This window comes from Hyperolius riggenbachi, chromosome 10 (genome assembly GCF_040937935.1).
Source record: "Hyperolius riggenbachi isolate aHypRig1 chromosome 10, aHypRig1.pri, whole genome shotgun sequence".
NCBI lineage: Eukaryota > Metazoa > Chordata > Amphibia > Anura > Hyperoliidae > Hyperolius > Hyperolius riggenbachi.
Window position 1 is genome coordinate 71,741,051 of NC_090655.1, and position 16,128 is coordinate 71,757,178.

General features: G+C 44.9%; 1 protein-coding gene across 4 annotated transcripts in view; it reads right to left on the reverse strand.

Moving 5' to 3' along the window:
- Window positions 1–16,128, reverse strand: part of LOC137533983 (solute carrier family 22 member 15-like) — a 538,432-nt gene that overhangs the window by 358,414 nt on the left and 163,890 nt on the right. For all 4 annotated transcript variants that reach the window (XR_011024265.1, XR_011024264.1, XM_068255310.1 and 1 more), the window contains one exon: window positions 15,726–15,808. Coding sequence is in view for 2 of the 4 variants with exons in the window: in XM_068255310.1 (XP_068111411.1) it covers window positions 15,726–15,808 (83 nt within the window). In the remaining 2 variants the exon portion in view is untranslated. The remainder of the gene's footprint in view (window positions 1–15,725; window positions 15,809–16,128) is intronic.

The following is a 16,128-nucleotide window of genomic DNA, read 5'->3' on the forward strand; positions in this document are numbered from 1 at the left end:
AAACACCACAGCAGGGACACTTCCAACATGCACTCCGCAACAGGAACACACTTCCAACGGGCACTCCGCTGCAGGGACACGCTTTCAAAGTGCCCTCCACTGCAGGGACACGCTTTTAAAATCCATTGAGATGTTTCAATGTTTTTTTCATGGGGGGGGGGGCATAATTTGTTACGTTTGTCACTCTTTGAATGTGGCAGCTAGACTTATGCACCTCATAGTCACAGAGGCAGGTTTAGGGCTGGTTCACACGGGCGTCTGCTGAGCTTTTGCTTGGCATTGCGTTCAAACGCCAGCGTTTAAACGCCAGCGTTTAAAAGCTAGCTTTTGAAAGCTTTTGAAAAGCGTTCAAGGCTAGCAGTTCTGGTCTCTGCTATTGTTTCCTCGCGTTTACTGCCTCTGAAAGCAGCATGTTGCTTTTGAGACAGACGTAACGCTGGGATCTACTGCCAGGCTTTCATGAAAGCCTGCAAAAGCCAGCTCTAAACGCTCCCATTCACTTGCATGGGATGGCAGTAGATCCCAAAAAACGCTGCGTCTGAAACGCTGCGTTAAACGCCACAAAAACGCCCGTCTGAACCAGCCCTAAGTCTCCTCTGGCTTCTGTAGCTTTGGGTTCCTATGGTGAACATGGCTAAATAAATACTTATCCAGGTAGATCATGCTGTATAGAGTCCAAAAAAATAAGTAGCCAATGGTCAAAGCAATTCTTCAGCATCCATGCATAACAAATACCAAATCTGAAGTAGGCTGGTTCTTTTACTTTATATAGCACAGATAGCAAATTAAAATAAATGGTCTCAGAGTATTATTAATGTTAGCACAGAACTATTTACTTTAAAAAATTGGCAATTTTATCTGACCATTTTTCAACATGCCCCTTCTATAGCACTAAAGTGAGTCAAGCCAATTACTTTTCTACAACTGCTTTAATGCATTTTGCTCTGGTTCACCCTTGCTGTAAGGAAATTAAAATACAGAGAGATTCTCTTACATCGGAAGAAAAAAATACAATCATTTGTAAGGGAGACAGGCTTATTTCAGTACAAGAAGAATGGAGTAAATAGTATCCACATTCCGTTCCAACTTGTGGTTATGCATATGAAGAAGTCGGCTCCTGGTTTAAGAACACGCTTAATCTTAACCGAAATGAAGCCTCTTAAATTTACACGAAATTAAATTAGGAATGATTTAAACAAAGAACCCAAGGATCTCAATATCATAGATTTACCATCGGTCATCTCATGAATATTAAGTGGCTTTTAATATTGCTAATATGTAATAGAACTATGACTTTTTCAAGTACAAATATAATCCTAATGAACTTGCTGAAGTTTATTAGTTACAGCCTTTTCCATAGGCCTGCCTCTTGTCCTATTTAGTCATGTGGTCTAATGGAGTTTTATGCTCTACTGAAGTAATAATAATAATAATAATTGCAGTATTGGTATAGCGCTTTCTCCTGTCGGACTCAAAGCGCTTGCGAGGCAGCCACTAGAGCGCACTCAGTAGGCAGTAGCAGTGTTAGGGAGACTTGCCCAAGGAACTCCTTACTGAATAGGTGCTGGCTTACTCAACAGGCATTTGAAGTAGATGTACTGATCAACTTTTATTGTGTGTCAGAGCTGGGGAGTCGGTACAAAAATCATCCGAATCCAGGTACCCAAAATGGTTCAGACTTCTTAGTCAAATACTTACCAGTGCTGTAGATTTGGTATAAAAATCATCCGACTCATCAGTTTATGAAACCACACAGACTCAGACTCCAGGAACCCAAAATTGCTCTAACTCCTGGACTCTGACTCCTACTTCACAGGCCTGGTCTGTGTGTCTGTCCATGTGTGCGGGCCAAAGCCAGAAGTTTGGCCAGTTCCCACTTGGCCTGGCCAATGTGGGGAGTAGAGAAAGGGATATGGCCAAGATCAGATGTAAGAGTGCACATTGTAGCTTGGCCAGTGAAGTGACAAAAATGCATTTCTTTCCAGATGGAAAAACTGCAAGCCCAACACTAGGAGAGGGGAGGTTAGGAGGAAGAGGTCAATGTTAGACCACATTGTCATGGATGGAAAACTGATCCATCTAGGCATGGCTCACATTGGACAAAAACAACAACAAAAACATTGAGTTTAGTGGACCTTAACGAAACAGACCCAAACCGAGGTGAACGGATCCTATGTTAATCAATAGGATCTGTTCTGTTCACATTGCTCCATTTGAACAGATTCGTAGGTCCATTCCGCCGAATGGAACAAAAGTTTGGGTCTGCAAAAACAAACAAAAGCACAGAACATTTACATCGCGCTTTTCTCCTGGCGGACTCAAAGCACCAGAGCTGCAGCCACTAGGACACGCTCTATAGGCAGTAGCAGTGTTAGGGAGACTTGCCCAAGATCTCCTACTGAATAGGTGCTGGCTTACTGAACCGGCAGAGCAGAGATTCGAACCCAGGTCTCCTGTGTCAGAGGCAGAGCCCTTAACCATTACACTTTCCAGCACTGCAGAGTTTTTTCTGAACCGAAGGATGTGTTGCATTAACCACGTGCTAACGGGAGGGAGGGTCACAGATGGAAAACTGATGCATATAAAAACCAATCAGGTGTGCTTTTTAGGGAACCTTAAAGCGGATCCGAGACGAAAAACTAACTATAGCAAGTAACTTGTCTATATACTGTATATACTGTATCTTATCTAAAGTTTACATAGCAAATTTAGCTGACAAAAATCAGCTTCAACAGTATATGATTATTTCTTCCTGTGATCAACTGAGAGCAGCCATATTCTGCATGTCATCATTACACAGCCAAGCTGCTCTGTATCTCCACCTCTCAACCTGTGAAAACTCCACTCCCCTCCCATCTCCGCCCCCCTTGCCTCTGTAATCTCAGCAGCTCCTGGCTGGTAATGCCTCCTCCTCCTTCAGGAAAAGCCTCCTTCTCCCCAAACTGAGCTACCATGAGCACTTGCTACATGGGACTCAGAATGCCTAGGCACTGGATTAGCTGTGGTGCGGCTTGTTTCGTTTACAGGGAATTGGGGCATTAAAACAAAAAATGTATTTGGATTGAGGAATGCCCTATAAAATAATTGTAAGGGGCAACATTATGAAATGTGTAAAAGTTTATCTTGGATCCACTTTAAGTGAGAAGGATATAGAAGCTGCCATATTGACTTCATTTTAAGTAATTCCAGTTGCCTGACTTTCCTGCTGATCCTCTGCCTCTAATACTTTTAGCCATAGACCCTGAACAAGCATGTAGCAGATCAGGTGTTTGACATTTTTGTCAAATCTGTCTAGATTAGGTGCATGCTTGTTTCTGGTGTGATTCAGACACTACTGCAGCCAATAAGTCAGCAAGGCTGCCAGGCAACTGGTATGATTCAAAGGGAAGTAAATATGGCAGCCTCCATATACTTCTCGCTTCAGCATGGTGGCGTAGTGGTTAGCACTCTCACCTTGCAGCACTGGGTCTGCAATTCCAAGGGCACTGCGTTTTTATGTTCTCCCCATGTCTGTGTGAGTTTCCCCTGGGCAATCCAGTTTCCTCCCACATGCAAAAACATACAGATAATTTAATGGTCTTAAAATTGGCCATAGACTATGTAACATGCACTACTTGATACATACATAGACATAGGACTATGGTAGGGATTAAATTAAGAGCCGCTCTGAGGGACTATTAGTAACAAAACCATATACTCTGCACAGCGCAGCAGATCATGTCAGCGCTATATAAATAATAATAATAATATGATTGTATGTACCCAAGAGTAGGTACTCGCATTTGAGTTTAGGAAGTTTAATGCCACTTTAGAAAGAAGTTAAATATGCACATCAAAAATTCTGACATTTCTAACTAACAGGCTTGTTTCAGGGAAGCATTAACCACAAGATAAGCACTGCAGCCAGGCAACTGGCAAATTAAGAAGGTAGTCAACATGGCAGCTTCCATATCTCTCCCATGACAGTTTTCCCTTGAGAACCGATTTCTGCCATGAAACATGTCAGCTTGAGCAGATTCACAGTACATGTATTGCATTATATTATACATTTCTCACAAGAAGAAACCTATTAGGACTTTCCCAATTTATGTGAAGTATCAGCAAGCCTGAACATTCTGTTGGTAAATCTAGTGCTTGCCATACCGTAGCAACGGGCGGGCCTTTCCATGCTCTACACAGTGACGTAGCAATACGGGATGCCAAGCTTGTGACCGCACCAGGGGCCCTGGACCAGAGGTGCCCACTAGGGACCCTCCATCCATCTTATTAGCTTTGCATTGGTGTTATGCTGGTAATAATCACCTCTATATGTGCAGTGCATAGTGGTAATCCTTAACTGTTTCCTTACTCTAAATACACCTCTCTGACACTGCAGCTGTTCTTGGTAGGTTTTTGGGGATCCGTATCAATAGAGTGCTAGATGCCCCATGTAAAACTCACAATGGGGCACCAAGCTCCTTAGTTACACCTCTGGCTCTACAGCAAAAAGATTTCCAAGACTAAGAAAAGGTGAGGTGAGGACATCATCCCGCATGCTCTTATCACTAAAAAAAGTTTCTGAAAAGTTAAATAGCAGGAAAGCCATTCACCTCTTTGAAATCATCCAAAAGCAGATCAAAGAGAATAAATATCATCAAACCCAAGCAGACATAAATTATTTGAGATCCATCCAGGAGGCCCAGGAAAACCAACAGAAGAGGCAGAACAGCCAGGTCATAGGAACTCTGAACAGCGATACAGGCTGTGAGCATACCCTTTGAACCTGTGTAAGGATCTGGTCCCTGACTGCAGTGATGAATAAGGCTATATTCAAACTAGACACTACAAGACCAGTTTCTGCAATGGAACCCAAAAGACATGTTGATGGACCCGAGGTTATTTATTGGACCCATTTAGACACATCCATTTTCAAGGTATCCACTGTTTTTGTTGTGGCACACAACACAAAGTCCCCTCCTGCATGAATTTTTCTGGATACCACATATGCCGAAAGGCATAATGAAAACCTACAGAGATGGGCTATAGACAGTCACAATCGGGATTTCAATGGTCAACCAGCATTATAAAACTGCTGGAAAGCGGATGCACATTCAAAGCCAAGTGATCGGGACATGCCGGGCAACGATAAATAAAGGAGAGAGAAGTCTGTCCAAAGACATGACAGGGATATAGCACAATAAGCAGAGTGGAGACTATAGGTTAAGGTGCAGAGTGAATGGGAAAGTGTCCCACTGCTGTGACCACACACATACCTCTTCATACGGGCTCAGCTTCTAGATCTAGCGCTACCTGCTATTGCGTCCTTAGCTCTCGCAACAATGTTGCCATCCATCGTGACGCATGCAACATCGGACATCAGCAGAGCACTGGATGGAAAGCGGCAGATCCTACATAGGAACTAATGCAATTATTTGTAAAAGGTTACCAAACGGTAAAGGCTTTTTGAGGTAAATTGGCTCTTGGTGGAGACCACAATGGGATCTTATCGTCCGCATTAAGGTGGCCACACACACACACACACCATACAATTTTTATTCTTACAATTTTTTTCAAATTAAGAATTACAATTATTTTTTCTGATTGGGTAACAATTAAAGAAAGCTGATCAATGCATCCTAAATAACCCCCCCCCCCCTCATTATTGATAACTCTAAAAACATTGCTTAGGTCTATAAATCAATAAATTCACAACCTACCCTACACCATTCAATTGTCATACAACTGATCACACTGCTCTAGTATAATGAAACGAGGTGATCAGTTTGGTCAGGTGATAAATATGGTAGTCTCCGATTTGCTAGCCATGATTATGTGCTAAAGCAGGAGGTGATCACAGCAAATCTATCAGCTGATCAAACAAGTCACATGTTTCTCCATGAGTTCTAAACATGACCATCACTATTTATTTGCAGTGGGTGATGCTATACTTACTGTAGATAGTGGAAATCTGACAGGTTTAGGACTAGTCCATCTCTTTATGGGGGATTTATGGCATTTATTCTTTATAAAGACAATCCTTGAAAAAGGATTTATACAATGTTGCTGGCCAGCCTCCCTGCTCACTTTTTTGGCAGTAGGGCAGGGCAACTGCCATTCATTAAGCGCTTTTAAAAATAAAGAAAACCTTGAGAATCCCCCATGAGGAGATGGGCTAGTCTAAAACCTGTCAGTTTTATCAGATTTCTACTACTTACTGTAAGTGACAGCAGCCTGGGAGAAAAGTAATTTACGGCTCATTTTACTCTGTGAAAAACCCGTATTTCTCATTTGTATGGGTGTACATGTATTTAAAATTTTACAATTTTCGCAATAGTGGTCCTTTAATCACGTGATCCAGACAGAGTGGGCTGAGAAACCTACAGCCTAAAACAGGCATGGGCAAACTTGGCCCTACAGCTGTTAAGGAACTACAAGTCCCACAATGCATTGCAGGAGTCTTACAGCCACAGTCATGACTCATAAAGGCAAATGCATTGTGGGACTTGTAGTTCCTTAACAGCTGGAGGGGCAAGTTTGCCCATGCCTGGCCTAAAACCTTCTACAGGAAATGCCTGGTGAAGGAGATTCTAAAGAGGAACGGTGAAAGTGATTTATTTCTGCTGCTAAACAACTTACAATGCTTTAGTCACACTGCAGTCAGGTAAAATACTGCAAGAATGATTAATACAGAAAAGAAGCAAACACTGAGTTATGTGTGATTCGGGATGCAGGCTTTACAGAGGCGTAATTCACAAAGCAATTCTAAAGAGGAAACATCTTTAGGCTATTTCAATAGTGAGACATAATGTATTCTAATTACCGGTACACAAGTGAAAGATGAACTATGGGTTATAGGCTTTGCTCTGTAAGCCTGACCTGGTTTTGTTACATTAGAGCAAGGTGTGAAATACAGCCAACCTGCAAAACCAGTTAGAACTGTGAAATGGAGCAGTGAGAACAAATAAGCAGGCATTTATCAACAGAAAAATCTCCATGACCCAATGGATGGATGAGAAACTTCCATATTCTACAATCTACAGCAAGTCCCTATAACTGTGCTAGAATATGGTCAGCTTTCTTAAAGTGTACCAGAGATCTCGATATCTAAAGATTTAATACTTATCCGGGGCTTCCTCCTGCCTCAAACACCCTCGCCGTCCTCCCGCGGTTTCCCGTTCAGCCGTGATCAGCCCCAGTAATAGGCTCAGTCACGCCAGTCTGGGTCTACTGCGCATGCGCGGGAGATCCACGCTTGCGTAGAAGACCCAGACTGGACCCGACTGAGCCTATTACCGGGGCTGATCACGTTTGAACGGGAGACCGCGGGAGGACGGCAAGGGACTCGCTTGTGTTTATGGGGCAGGACGATGCCCCAGGTAAGTATCAAGTCTTTAGATAGCGAGATCTCTGGTACACTTTAAAGGGCACCTGTAACAAGAATTATGACATGTTGCCCCTGTAGCAATTCTTACAATAACAATAATTTTTCAGTGTTTGACACCTCCCCACTTGTCAGCAGCACAGCTAACCAGAGAATTCATTATCCTCTTAGTTTCTAAGGTGGCCACTAATGATCCAAACTTTTTCATCCATTTTTACCAAATCTATGTAGTATAAGGGTACATTAAGTGAATATATTGAATGGATACTTTAGGCAGATCTCTTATGTTACATGGAAATGGTAAGATTGGATGAAAAAGATTGGATCAGTAGTGGCCACTATAGGTTTAGCCAGATCTAATTGATTATACCACCAATTACTTCCTGACACCTGCCAACCTACAGTTCCTGCTATGGTTTGTAAGGTAGAAAAGACCAAGTGAATAGCCTCATCCCATAATCCATCCCAATAGCCCCAAGTAAAGCAAATGCAGGCGTAAGTTGGCCACGCATTATAGATTTATTCATTTATTTATTTTTTATATCTCTTTTCCATTTAAGAATTGCAATTAATTTTTCTGAGAAAATTGCTTGGCTCTATAAATCAAGCAATAGGAATTTCGATCAGGTTTCTCAAACAAATAAAAAAAAAAAAAAAAAAAGCTTTCAAAGCTTTTTGTTTTCTGTACAACCAATTGTTTTTGCTGTAAAACTGGATACTTTTATTGTATCGCGTGTCACCGCCTTTAGCCCAGCATCCCTATAGACATCACAAGTTTTGCCTCATATCAGCAAGTGCAGCCTCAGTCCCCTTTACCCCATATATAGCAAGTGTAGCTACTAGTAGTGTTGGGCGAACAGTGTTCGCCACTGTTCGGGTTCTGCAGAACATCACCCTGTTCGGGTGATGTTCGAGTTCGGCCGAACACCTGACGGTGCTCGGCCAAACCGTTCGGCCACATGGCCGAACTAAGAGCGCATGACCGAACGTTCCCCGAACGTTCGGCTAGCGCTGTGATTGGCCGAACGGGTCACGTGGTTCGGACCCGAACGCGCTCTGATTGGCCGAACGGTCACGTGGTTCGGGTAAATAAATACCCGAACCACGTCATATCTCCGCCATTTGTCTGTGGGTTTAGCTTTGGGTAGGCAGGCAGGGTAGTTCGCGCTCCAGCCACGCTAGCCAGGGTCCCCCCTGTCATTGTGTCACTGCTGGGAACAGTAGTACACCGCTTGCTCAGCCACACTATATAGCATTCTGTTTACTGCCACTCTGTGTACCTCGCTCAGCCACACTATATAGCATTCTGTTTACTGCCACTCTGTGTCTGCTGGGAATAGTAGTACACCGCTTGCTCAGCCACACTATATAGCATTCTGTTTACTGCCACTCTGTGTACCTCGCTCAGCCACACTATATAGCATTCTGTTTACTGCCACTCTGTGTCTGCTGGGAATAGTGGTACACCGCTCGCTCAGCCACACTATATAGCATTCTGTTCACTGTTCTGTGTCTGTTTGGAATAGTGGTACACCGCTCGCTCAGCCACACTATATAGCATTCTGTTTACTGTTCTGTGTCTGCTGGGAATAGTGGTACACCGCTCGCTCAGCCACACTATATAGCATTCTGTTTACTGTTCTGTGTCTGCTGGGAATAGTGGTACACCGCTCGCTCAGCCACACTATATAGCATTCTGTTTACTGTTCTGTGTCTGCTGGGAACAGTAGTACACCGCTCGCTCAGCCAGAGTATATAGCATTGTGTTTACTGCCACTCTGTGTACACCGCTCAGCCAGACTATATACCATTGTTTACTGACACTCTGTGTACACCGCTCAGCCAGACTATATACCATTGTTTACTGACACTCTGTGTACACCGCTCAGCCAGACTATATACCATTGTTTACTGCCACTCTGATTCTGCTGGGAACAGTAGTACACCGCTCGCTCAGCCAGACTATATAGCATTGTGTTTACTGCCACTCTGTGTACACCGCTCAGCCAGACTATATACCATTGTTTACTGACACTCTGTGTACACCGCTCAGCCAGACTATATACCATTGTTTACTGCCACTCTGATTCTGCTGGGAACAGTAGTACACCGCTCGCTCAGCCAGACTATATAGCATTGTGTTTACTGCCACTCTGTGTACACCGCTCAGCCACACTATATAGCATTGCGTACTCTGCCAGTCAGTGTGTATATTGCTGGGATCAGTAATACTCCACTCACCGTCAACCACTATATGAGCTCAACATGAGTTCCCCAGAGACCTCCGCTGTGAGCAGCACTCCCAACAACAGCAACAGCCAACGCCCCACGCAAGCTGTAAACATCCACCCCAGCAGCCAGTGGTCAGCAGCAGCCCTCCCCGGAGGAGAACGTTGTGTCCATCAGTCCGTCGCCAGAGCGATTAATGAGGGCTGCCATTGAGGAGATGATGGGGCCTGATGTGGAGGAGGAGGTCTGGCTCAGGCCAGCATCCCAAGTTAATGTTGAGGACGATGAGGGGTCTGTGTCTGGGGATGTTGGGGTGGCAGAGGTGGTGGGTGGGTCAGACTCAGGAGAAGAGTTGTATGATGAGGATGATGATCGGGACCATCTGTATGTGCCTCAGAGTCCGACCCCGGAAAACATGTTGTATCGTGTGTTTAGGTACTAAAATCTGCGTTCCCTCCCAGTAGTGTTGGGCGAACAGTGTTTGCCACTGTTTGGGTTCTGCAGAACATCACCCTGTTCGGGGTGACTATATAGCAGACTATATAGCATTGTGTTTAATGCCACTCTGTGTACACGGCTCAGCCACACTATATAGCATTGTGTTTACTTCCACTCTGTGTCTGCTGGGAACAGTAGTACACCGCTCACCCGCCACTGTATAGCATTGTGCTCTGTGTCACTGCTGACAATAGTGGTACACCGCTCACCCACCACTGTATAGCATTTCTGTACTGCCACTGTACTGCTGCCAGTCAGCGTGTACTTTAAGGATAAGTGAAATGAGGAAGAAATCCGGTGAAAGAGGGAGGGGCAAGGGAAGAGGTGTTTCCCCTGACGGTTCACGTACAGGCCACAGGGGAGCACCCAAGAAAACCCACTCAATACTGCCCATGTTGTCCAGGACAACAACCCTCACAGATCCAAAAGAACAGGACCAGATAATTACTTGGATGACCTCTCAAGCGTCCAGCAGTGGGTTAAGCAGCACCAGCACATCACGCACGAGGTCCGAGTCCTCAGCCAGTTAAAGTCTGGGCTTTCTTTGAAGACTGCACTGAGGATGTTACCATGGCGATTTGCAAGGTGTGCAAGACCCGCCTGAGCAGGGGGAAAAGTATTAACAACCTCTCCACCACCAGCATGAGCCGCCACATTCTATCCAAACATCCCACTCTGTGGGCAAACGCGGCAGGACAGGGTACCACCAGCAACACTGCCTCCCTTGGGTTCACCAGACTCACCACCAGACCCGCCTCAGCAGCAGCAGTAGCCCAGCCATTGCGTGGTTCACAACATTCACAAACATCAGACGATGCTGACACTGTCACTTTCCGGACTAGTGCTCTTGAGGTCTCCCAGTGTTCATCAAACACAACAACCAACAGCCCTTCGGTGTGCAGCGCTACGGTTGAGTTGTCTGTCTCTGAGATGTTTGAGCACAAGAGGAAATTGCCAGCAAATGACCCCCGGGCCGTGGCAGTAACAGCCAGCCAGCATAGCCAAGCTTCTGGCCTGCGAAATGCTGCCATATCGAGTGGTGGAGACAAACAGCTTCAAGGGCATGATGTCAGTGGCCATCCCACGTTACGTGGTTCCCAGCCGCTACCACTTTGCGCGCTCTGCAGTGCCTGAGTTGCATGAGCACGTGGTCAGCTAAATAACCCGAAGCTTGAAGAATGCCGTTGCCTGCAAGGTTCACCTCACCACTGACACCTGGACGAGTGCGTTCGGCCAGGGTCGATACATCTCCCTTACCGCGCACTGGGTGAACCTTGTGGAGCCTGGCAGCGATTCCTCACCTGCTACGGCGCGGGTGTTGCCCACGCCGCAAACAGCTGGATAACAACAGCAGCACCTACCTCTCTGACTCCTTCTCCTCCAACGCATCTCAAAGCTGTACCTCATCCGGAAATGCTAACCCAGCACCAGCAGCAGTAGGATCGTGGAAGCAGTGCAGCACAGCTGTTGGCATGCGTCAGCAAGCGTTGCTGAAGCTGATCTGCCTTGGGGATAAGCAGCACACAGGGGAGGAAATTTGGAGGGGAATAAAGGAACAGACGGATTTGTGGCTGGCACCGCTGGACCTGAAACCGGGCATGAAGCTAGACACCTGGCACGAACTGGCAATGTACGCAATAGAGGTGCTGGCTTGCCCGGCAGCCAGCGTTATGTCGGAACGCTGTTTCAGTGCTGCCGGAGGCATCATCACAGATCGGCGTATCCGCCTCTCCACAGAAAATGCAGACCGTCTGACTCAAATTAAAATGAATCAATCCTGGATTGGAAACGACTACGCAACACTCCTGGACCCCAACCAAGTAACATGACCGATGAACATCTGGGATGGTTTAGCGTTTCCGGTCCCTGTTTATTGAACCTCTCATCTGTATTACATTTATGACTGCATGGCGGCAAAAAGCATTGCTGCTATATCCGCACGCTTTTTGTCCTCATGCAAGGCCTGGGTTGTTGTGTCTCACAAAGCGTGGCCTTCTCCTCCTGCGCCTCCTCCTGTTCCATCACGTGTGCTGCTGCTGCTGCTGCTGCTGCTGGGTTACCGTTGCCGGTCCCTGTTTATGGAACCTCTTATCTTTATTACATTTATGACTACATGGCGGTACAAAGCATGCTATCCGCACGCTTTTTGTCCTCATGCAAGGCCTGGGTTGTTGTGTCTCACAAAGCGTGGCCTTCTCCTCCTGCGCCACCCTCCTCCTGTTCCATCACGTGTGCTGCTGCTGGGTTAGCATTACCGGTCCCTTTTCCTGGAACCTCTTATATGTATTACATTTATGACTGCATGCCGACAAAAAGCATGTTACCTGTGCAAAGAAAACAGACATTTCCCGCATTTAAAAGACAGTTTTCCCTTTGAAACTTTAAAATCGATTTTCTCAAAAACTATAAGCTCTTTTTGCTAATTTTTTTTTCCTCTTGTACCCACTCCCAAGGTGCACATACCCTGTAAATTTGGGGTATGTAGCATGTAAGGAGGCTTTACAAACCACAAAAGTTCGGGTCCCCATTGACTTCCATTATGTTCGGAGTTCGGGTCGAACACCCGAACATCGCGGCCATGTTCGGCCTGTTCGGCCCGAACCCGAACATCTAGATGTTCGCCCAACACTAGCTACTAGCAGGGCTGTGGAGTCGGTACAAAAAAACCTCAGACTCCAAAGTTTATAAAACCACCCACTCAAACTGACTCCAGGTCCCCAAAATGGCTCACACTCCGACTCCTTAGTCTAATACTTACCAGGGCTGTGGATTTTGTACAAAAATCATCCAACTCAGACTCCCGACCCAGGCTCCTCAGTTTATGAAATCACCGACTCAGACTCCAACTCCAACTTCGGGTATCCCAAATTGCTCCGACTCCAACTCCACAGCCCTGGCTACTAGTTTAACCCCCCCACACATAGGGCACACAGGTTGCACATTCTATCAGGGGCATAGCAATAGCCCCTGCAAGGGATGCAGCCGCAGGGGGGCCCAGAAGCAGCAGGGGGTCCCAAGGGGCAAGAAGCTTCTTTTCCCTGTCCAGAGAGACTGACAACAAAGGGCACATAGAGAAAAAGCTTTCTGCTCTCTGCAAAATTGTTCTAAGACTGCATCTGCTCAGCCATGGATAAGAAATCATACAAAGTTTTGTAGACAAAGATTTGTAGACAGTCCCTATTCAGTGTGCAGCAGGCTCTTGTGTACAGCACCCAACCTCTCTAACACTCCGCAAGTGTTGTGTACTGTAGTGATGCTGGAGAAGTATGCAAAGCCAGTTCTGCTCCACCAGAGATGGACAGAGTAAGTGTAATAAGCTGAGGCTAGGAGCACACTCATCTATCAGTTTTCTGTGTGTTTTTCTGTATGTTTTGTGTCTGTATGTGTGAAAACGTGCAGGTTTTATCACAGAAGCTAATGTAATTGATAGAGGAAATGTTGCAGTGCTTCACTGCTGTCAGTTCTTATCTGCATGGGGAAAACACATACAAGTGTGCACTAGCCAATTGAATCACATTGGTTCTCAGTTTACCTGTGCAGAAAGTGAGGGGGGAGGAGGCCCCATCCAAAGTTTTACTGGGGGGGGGGCAGGGATTTCTAGTTACGCCACTGTGCCCTATATTCAACAAATTCATCCTCATGTCTCCTATATAATGAGGCTACTCCTCATGACCCCTCCACAAAACATGTGCAGCCAGATGTTACCAATCATGTGCAGATTCCCACAAGGACTCCTCCCCCAATATCCATGGCAATTGCATCCTCAAATTTTCATGCATCACATGCAGAACCTCATGTACCGCCATATAAAGCCCACCATGTTGTGTCCCACATACATGGACTTGTGTTATGATGTTCATCAGCTAAGTCTGCCTGCAGCTAGTTTGTTCATCTCCCTTCCCTGTAGTTTTGTTCCACCCATGTAGCCACTCCTCCCATAGTCAGTATCTCTGCAGACAAGTATCTGTAAGCATGTGCTGCATCTTTATCTCTGTACATGGTAAAGCTACTTAGTTTTGACCTATGGAATTTGTCACTGTAAGATCTACACTGCAAGATTAAACCTCTTCAAGATCTTCATCTGTGTCATCCATTGAGTCGCCTATCTGTGGATACTGCCCTTATGTAAGTTTTTGCCATTCCACTGGGACTTGGGACAGTCTAGGGATCAGTAATTACATAGCCACAGCAGCTGAAACAGAATACACCATATATAATAAGTTTAGCCACATGCGTCACCTACAAGCGTAGCCTGGAGAAAAACGTTTTTGTTAGTATTTTCTTAGAGGGGGCTGTAAAAAAAACAGACTACCTAGGAAGCAATGCAACTTGGAAGATGTAATTCCACTTTAAAGAGAATCTGTATTGTTAAAATCGCTCAAAAGTAAACATACCAGTGCGTTAGGGGACATCTCCTATTACCCTCTGTCACAATTTCGCCGCTCCTCGCCGCATTAAAAGTGGTTAAAAACAGTTTTAAAAAGTTTGTTTGTAAACAAACAAAATGGCCACCAAAACAGGAAGTAGGTTGATGTACAGTATGTCCACACATAGAAAATACATCCATACATAAGCAGACTGTATACAGCATTCCTTTTGAATCTCAAGAGATCATTTGTGTGTTTCTTTCCCCCATGCACTGAAGTTTCAGGCTGCTCTTTTCTTCTTGCAAACAGCTTTGCCCTTGTTTGTAATTCCTCAGTATGTGAAAGCCCAGCCAGCTCAGAGGACGATTTATCCAGCTGATTAGAGCAGCTTCTCTCTTCTCTCTTATCTAAATAACACACAGGCAGTGTGCATAGAGGGGCCAGAAAGGGTGAGTTCATAGCAGAACCACAACACTGAAGAACTTGGCAGCCTTCCAGACACAGGCCGACAAGTCTGACAGGGGAAAGATACATTGATTTATTACAGAGACTGTCATAGTAGAAAGTGCTGCAGTTAGCCAGAACACATTAGAATAGCTTTTGGAACATGTAGGATGATAAAAAACAGGATGCAATTTTTGTTACGGAGTCTCTTTAAAGCAGTAGGGACAGCCATACTATCCCAGGGAAAAAAATCCAGTATATAAGTAGAGAAATACTTCTTCTACTTACATAACATATGTATTGTACTGTCCACGTTTTGATTTCAGTAAATGTTATAAAGTAAATAAAGAGAAAGCTGTTCCAGGCATTTTCCATCTTTACAGCCTCTGAAAGAAGCCTATCCTGAAGTAATTTCTTCCGTTACTCTTTTTTTCTCCTAGAAACTGCACTGTCCTAGCTAGCATGCTTTGTAAACACATGTAAGCACAACACAGATTGTATTTCAGCAGCTTCTGAAGAGGGATGAGGTGTATATCCCTTCTCAGCCTCCAGTCACACTGAACTGCCCTAAGCCAATCAGTGAGGAGCAGGAATGTGGGAGGGAAGGTAAACAGCCTTCTCCTCGGGAATGTACCGGAAAAAAAGCCAGGCTGACTGATAAGATTCATTGCAGCAGAAACATTTATGATTATATTGGAATGCTTGCAATGCAGACTGCATGTAGACTACATAATAAACACAGAGCAGTGGGTAAATGGAATTTGATTTTGTGGCAGACAATCCTGCTTAAAAAGAGCAAAGCCCAATTTATCTTCAGATGTACTTACTGTTGTCTGGCAAAAACATTGTAAATATACAAGCGACCCCAGCAAATATAAGGAAGCCAGCTGTAGATTTTCGCCGACCAGACCTGCAGGTATAAAAAAAAAAAAAAATAAAAAAAAAAAGGTTTATTTAACAAAGAAATAATAATATTCTTACTAAGAATACTACTTCTAACACCAGTGACCTCTAGGCACACAGACACATTTGTAACGGACATCAGATCAGTGAGTGCCTATCAGTCTGCACTGCTTATTGAACGAGTGTTGCAGAGATCCAGTGATCTGAAGTTCCTCCAGCAAGCTCTGAAGCTGCATGGAAGAATTCAATTAAGATTCTTGGCAACAAGACAGACAGCACACAATGCAGGTGAATTACTGAAGCAGATGTGCAGAGAAGAGCAGAAAA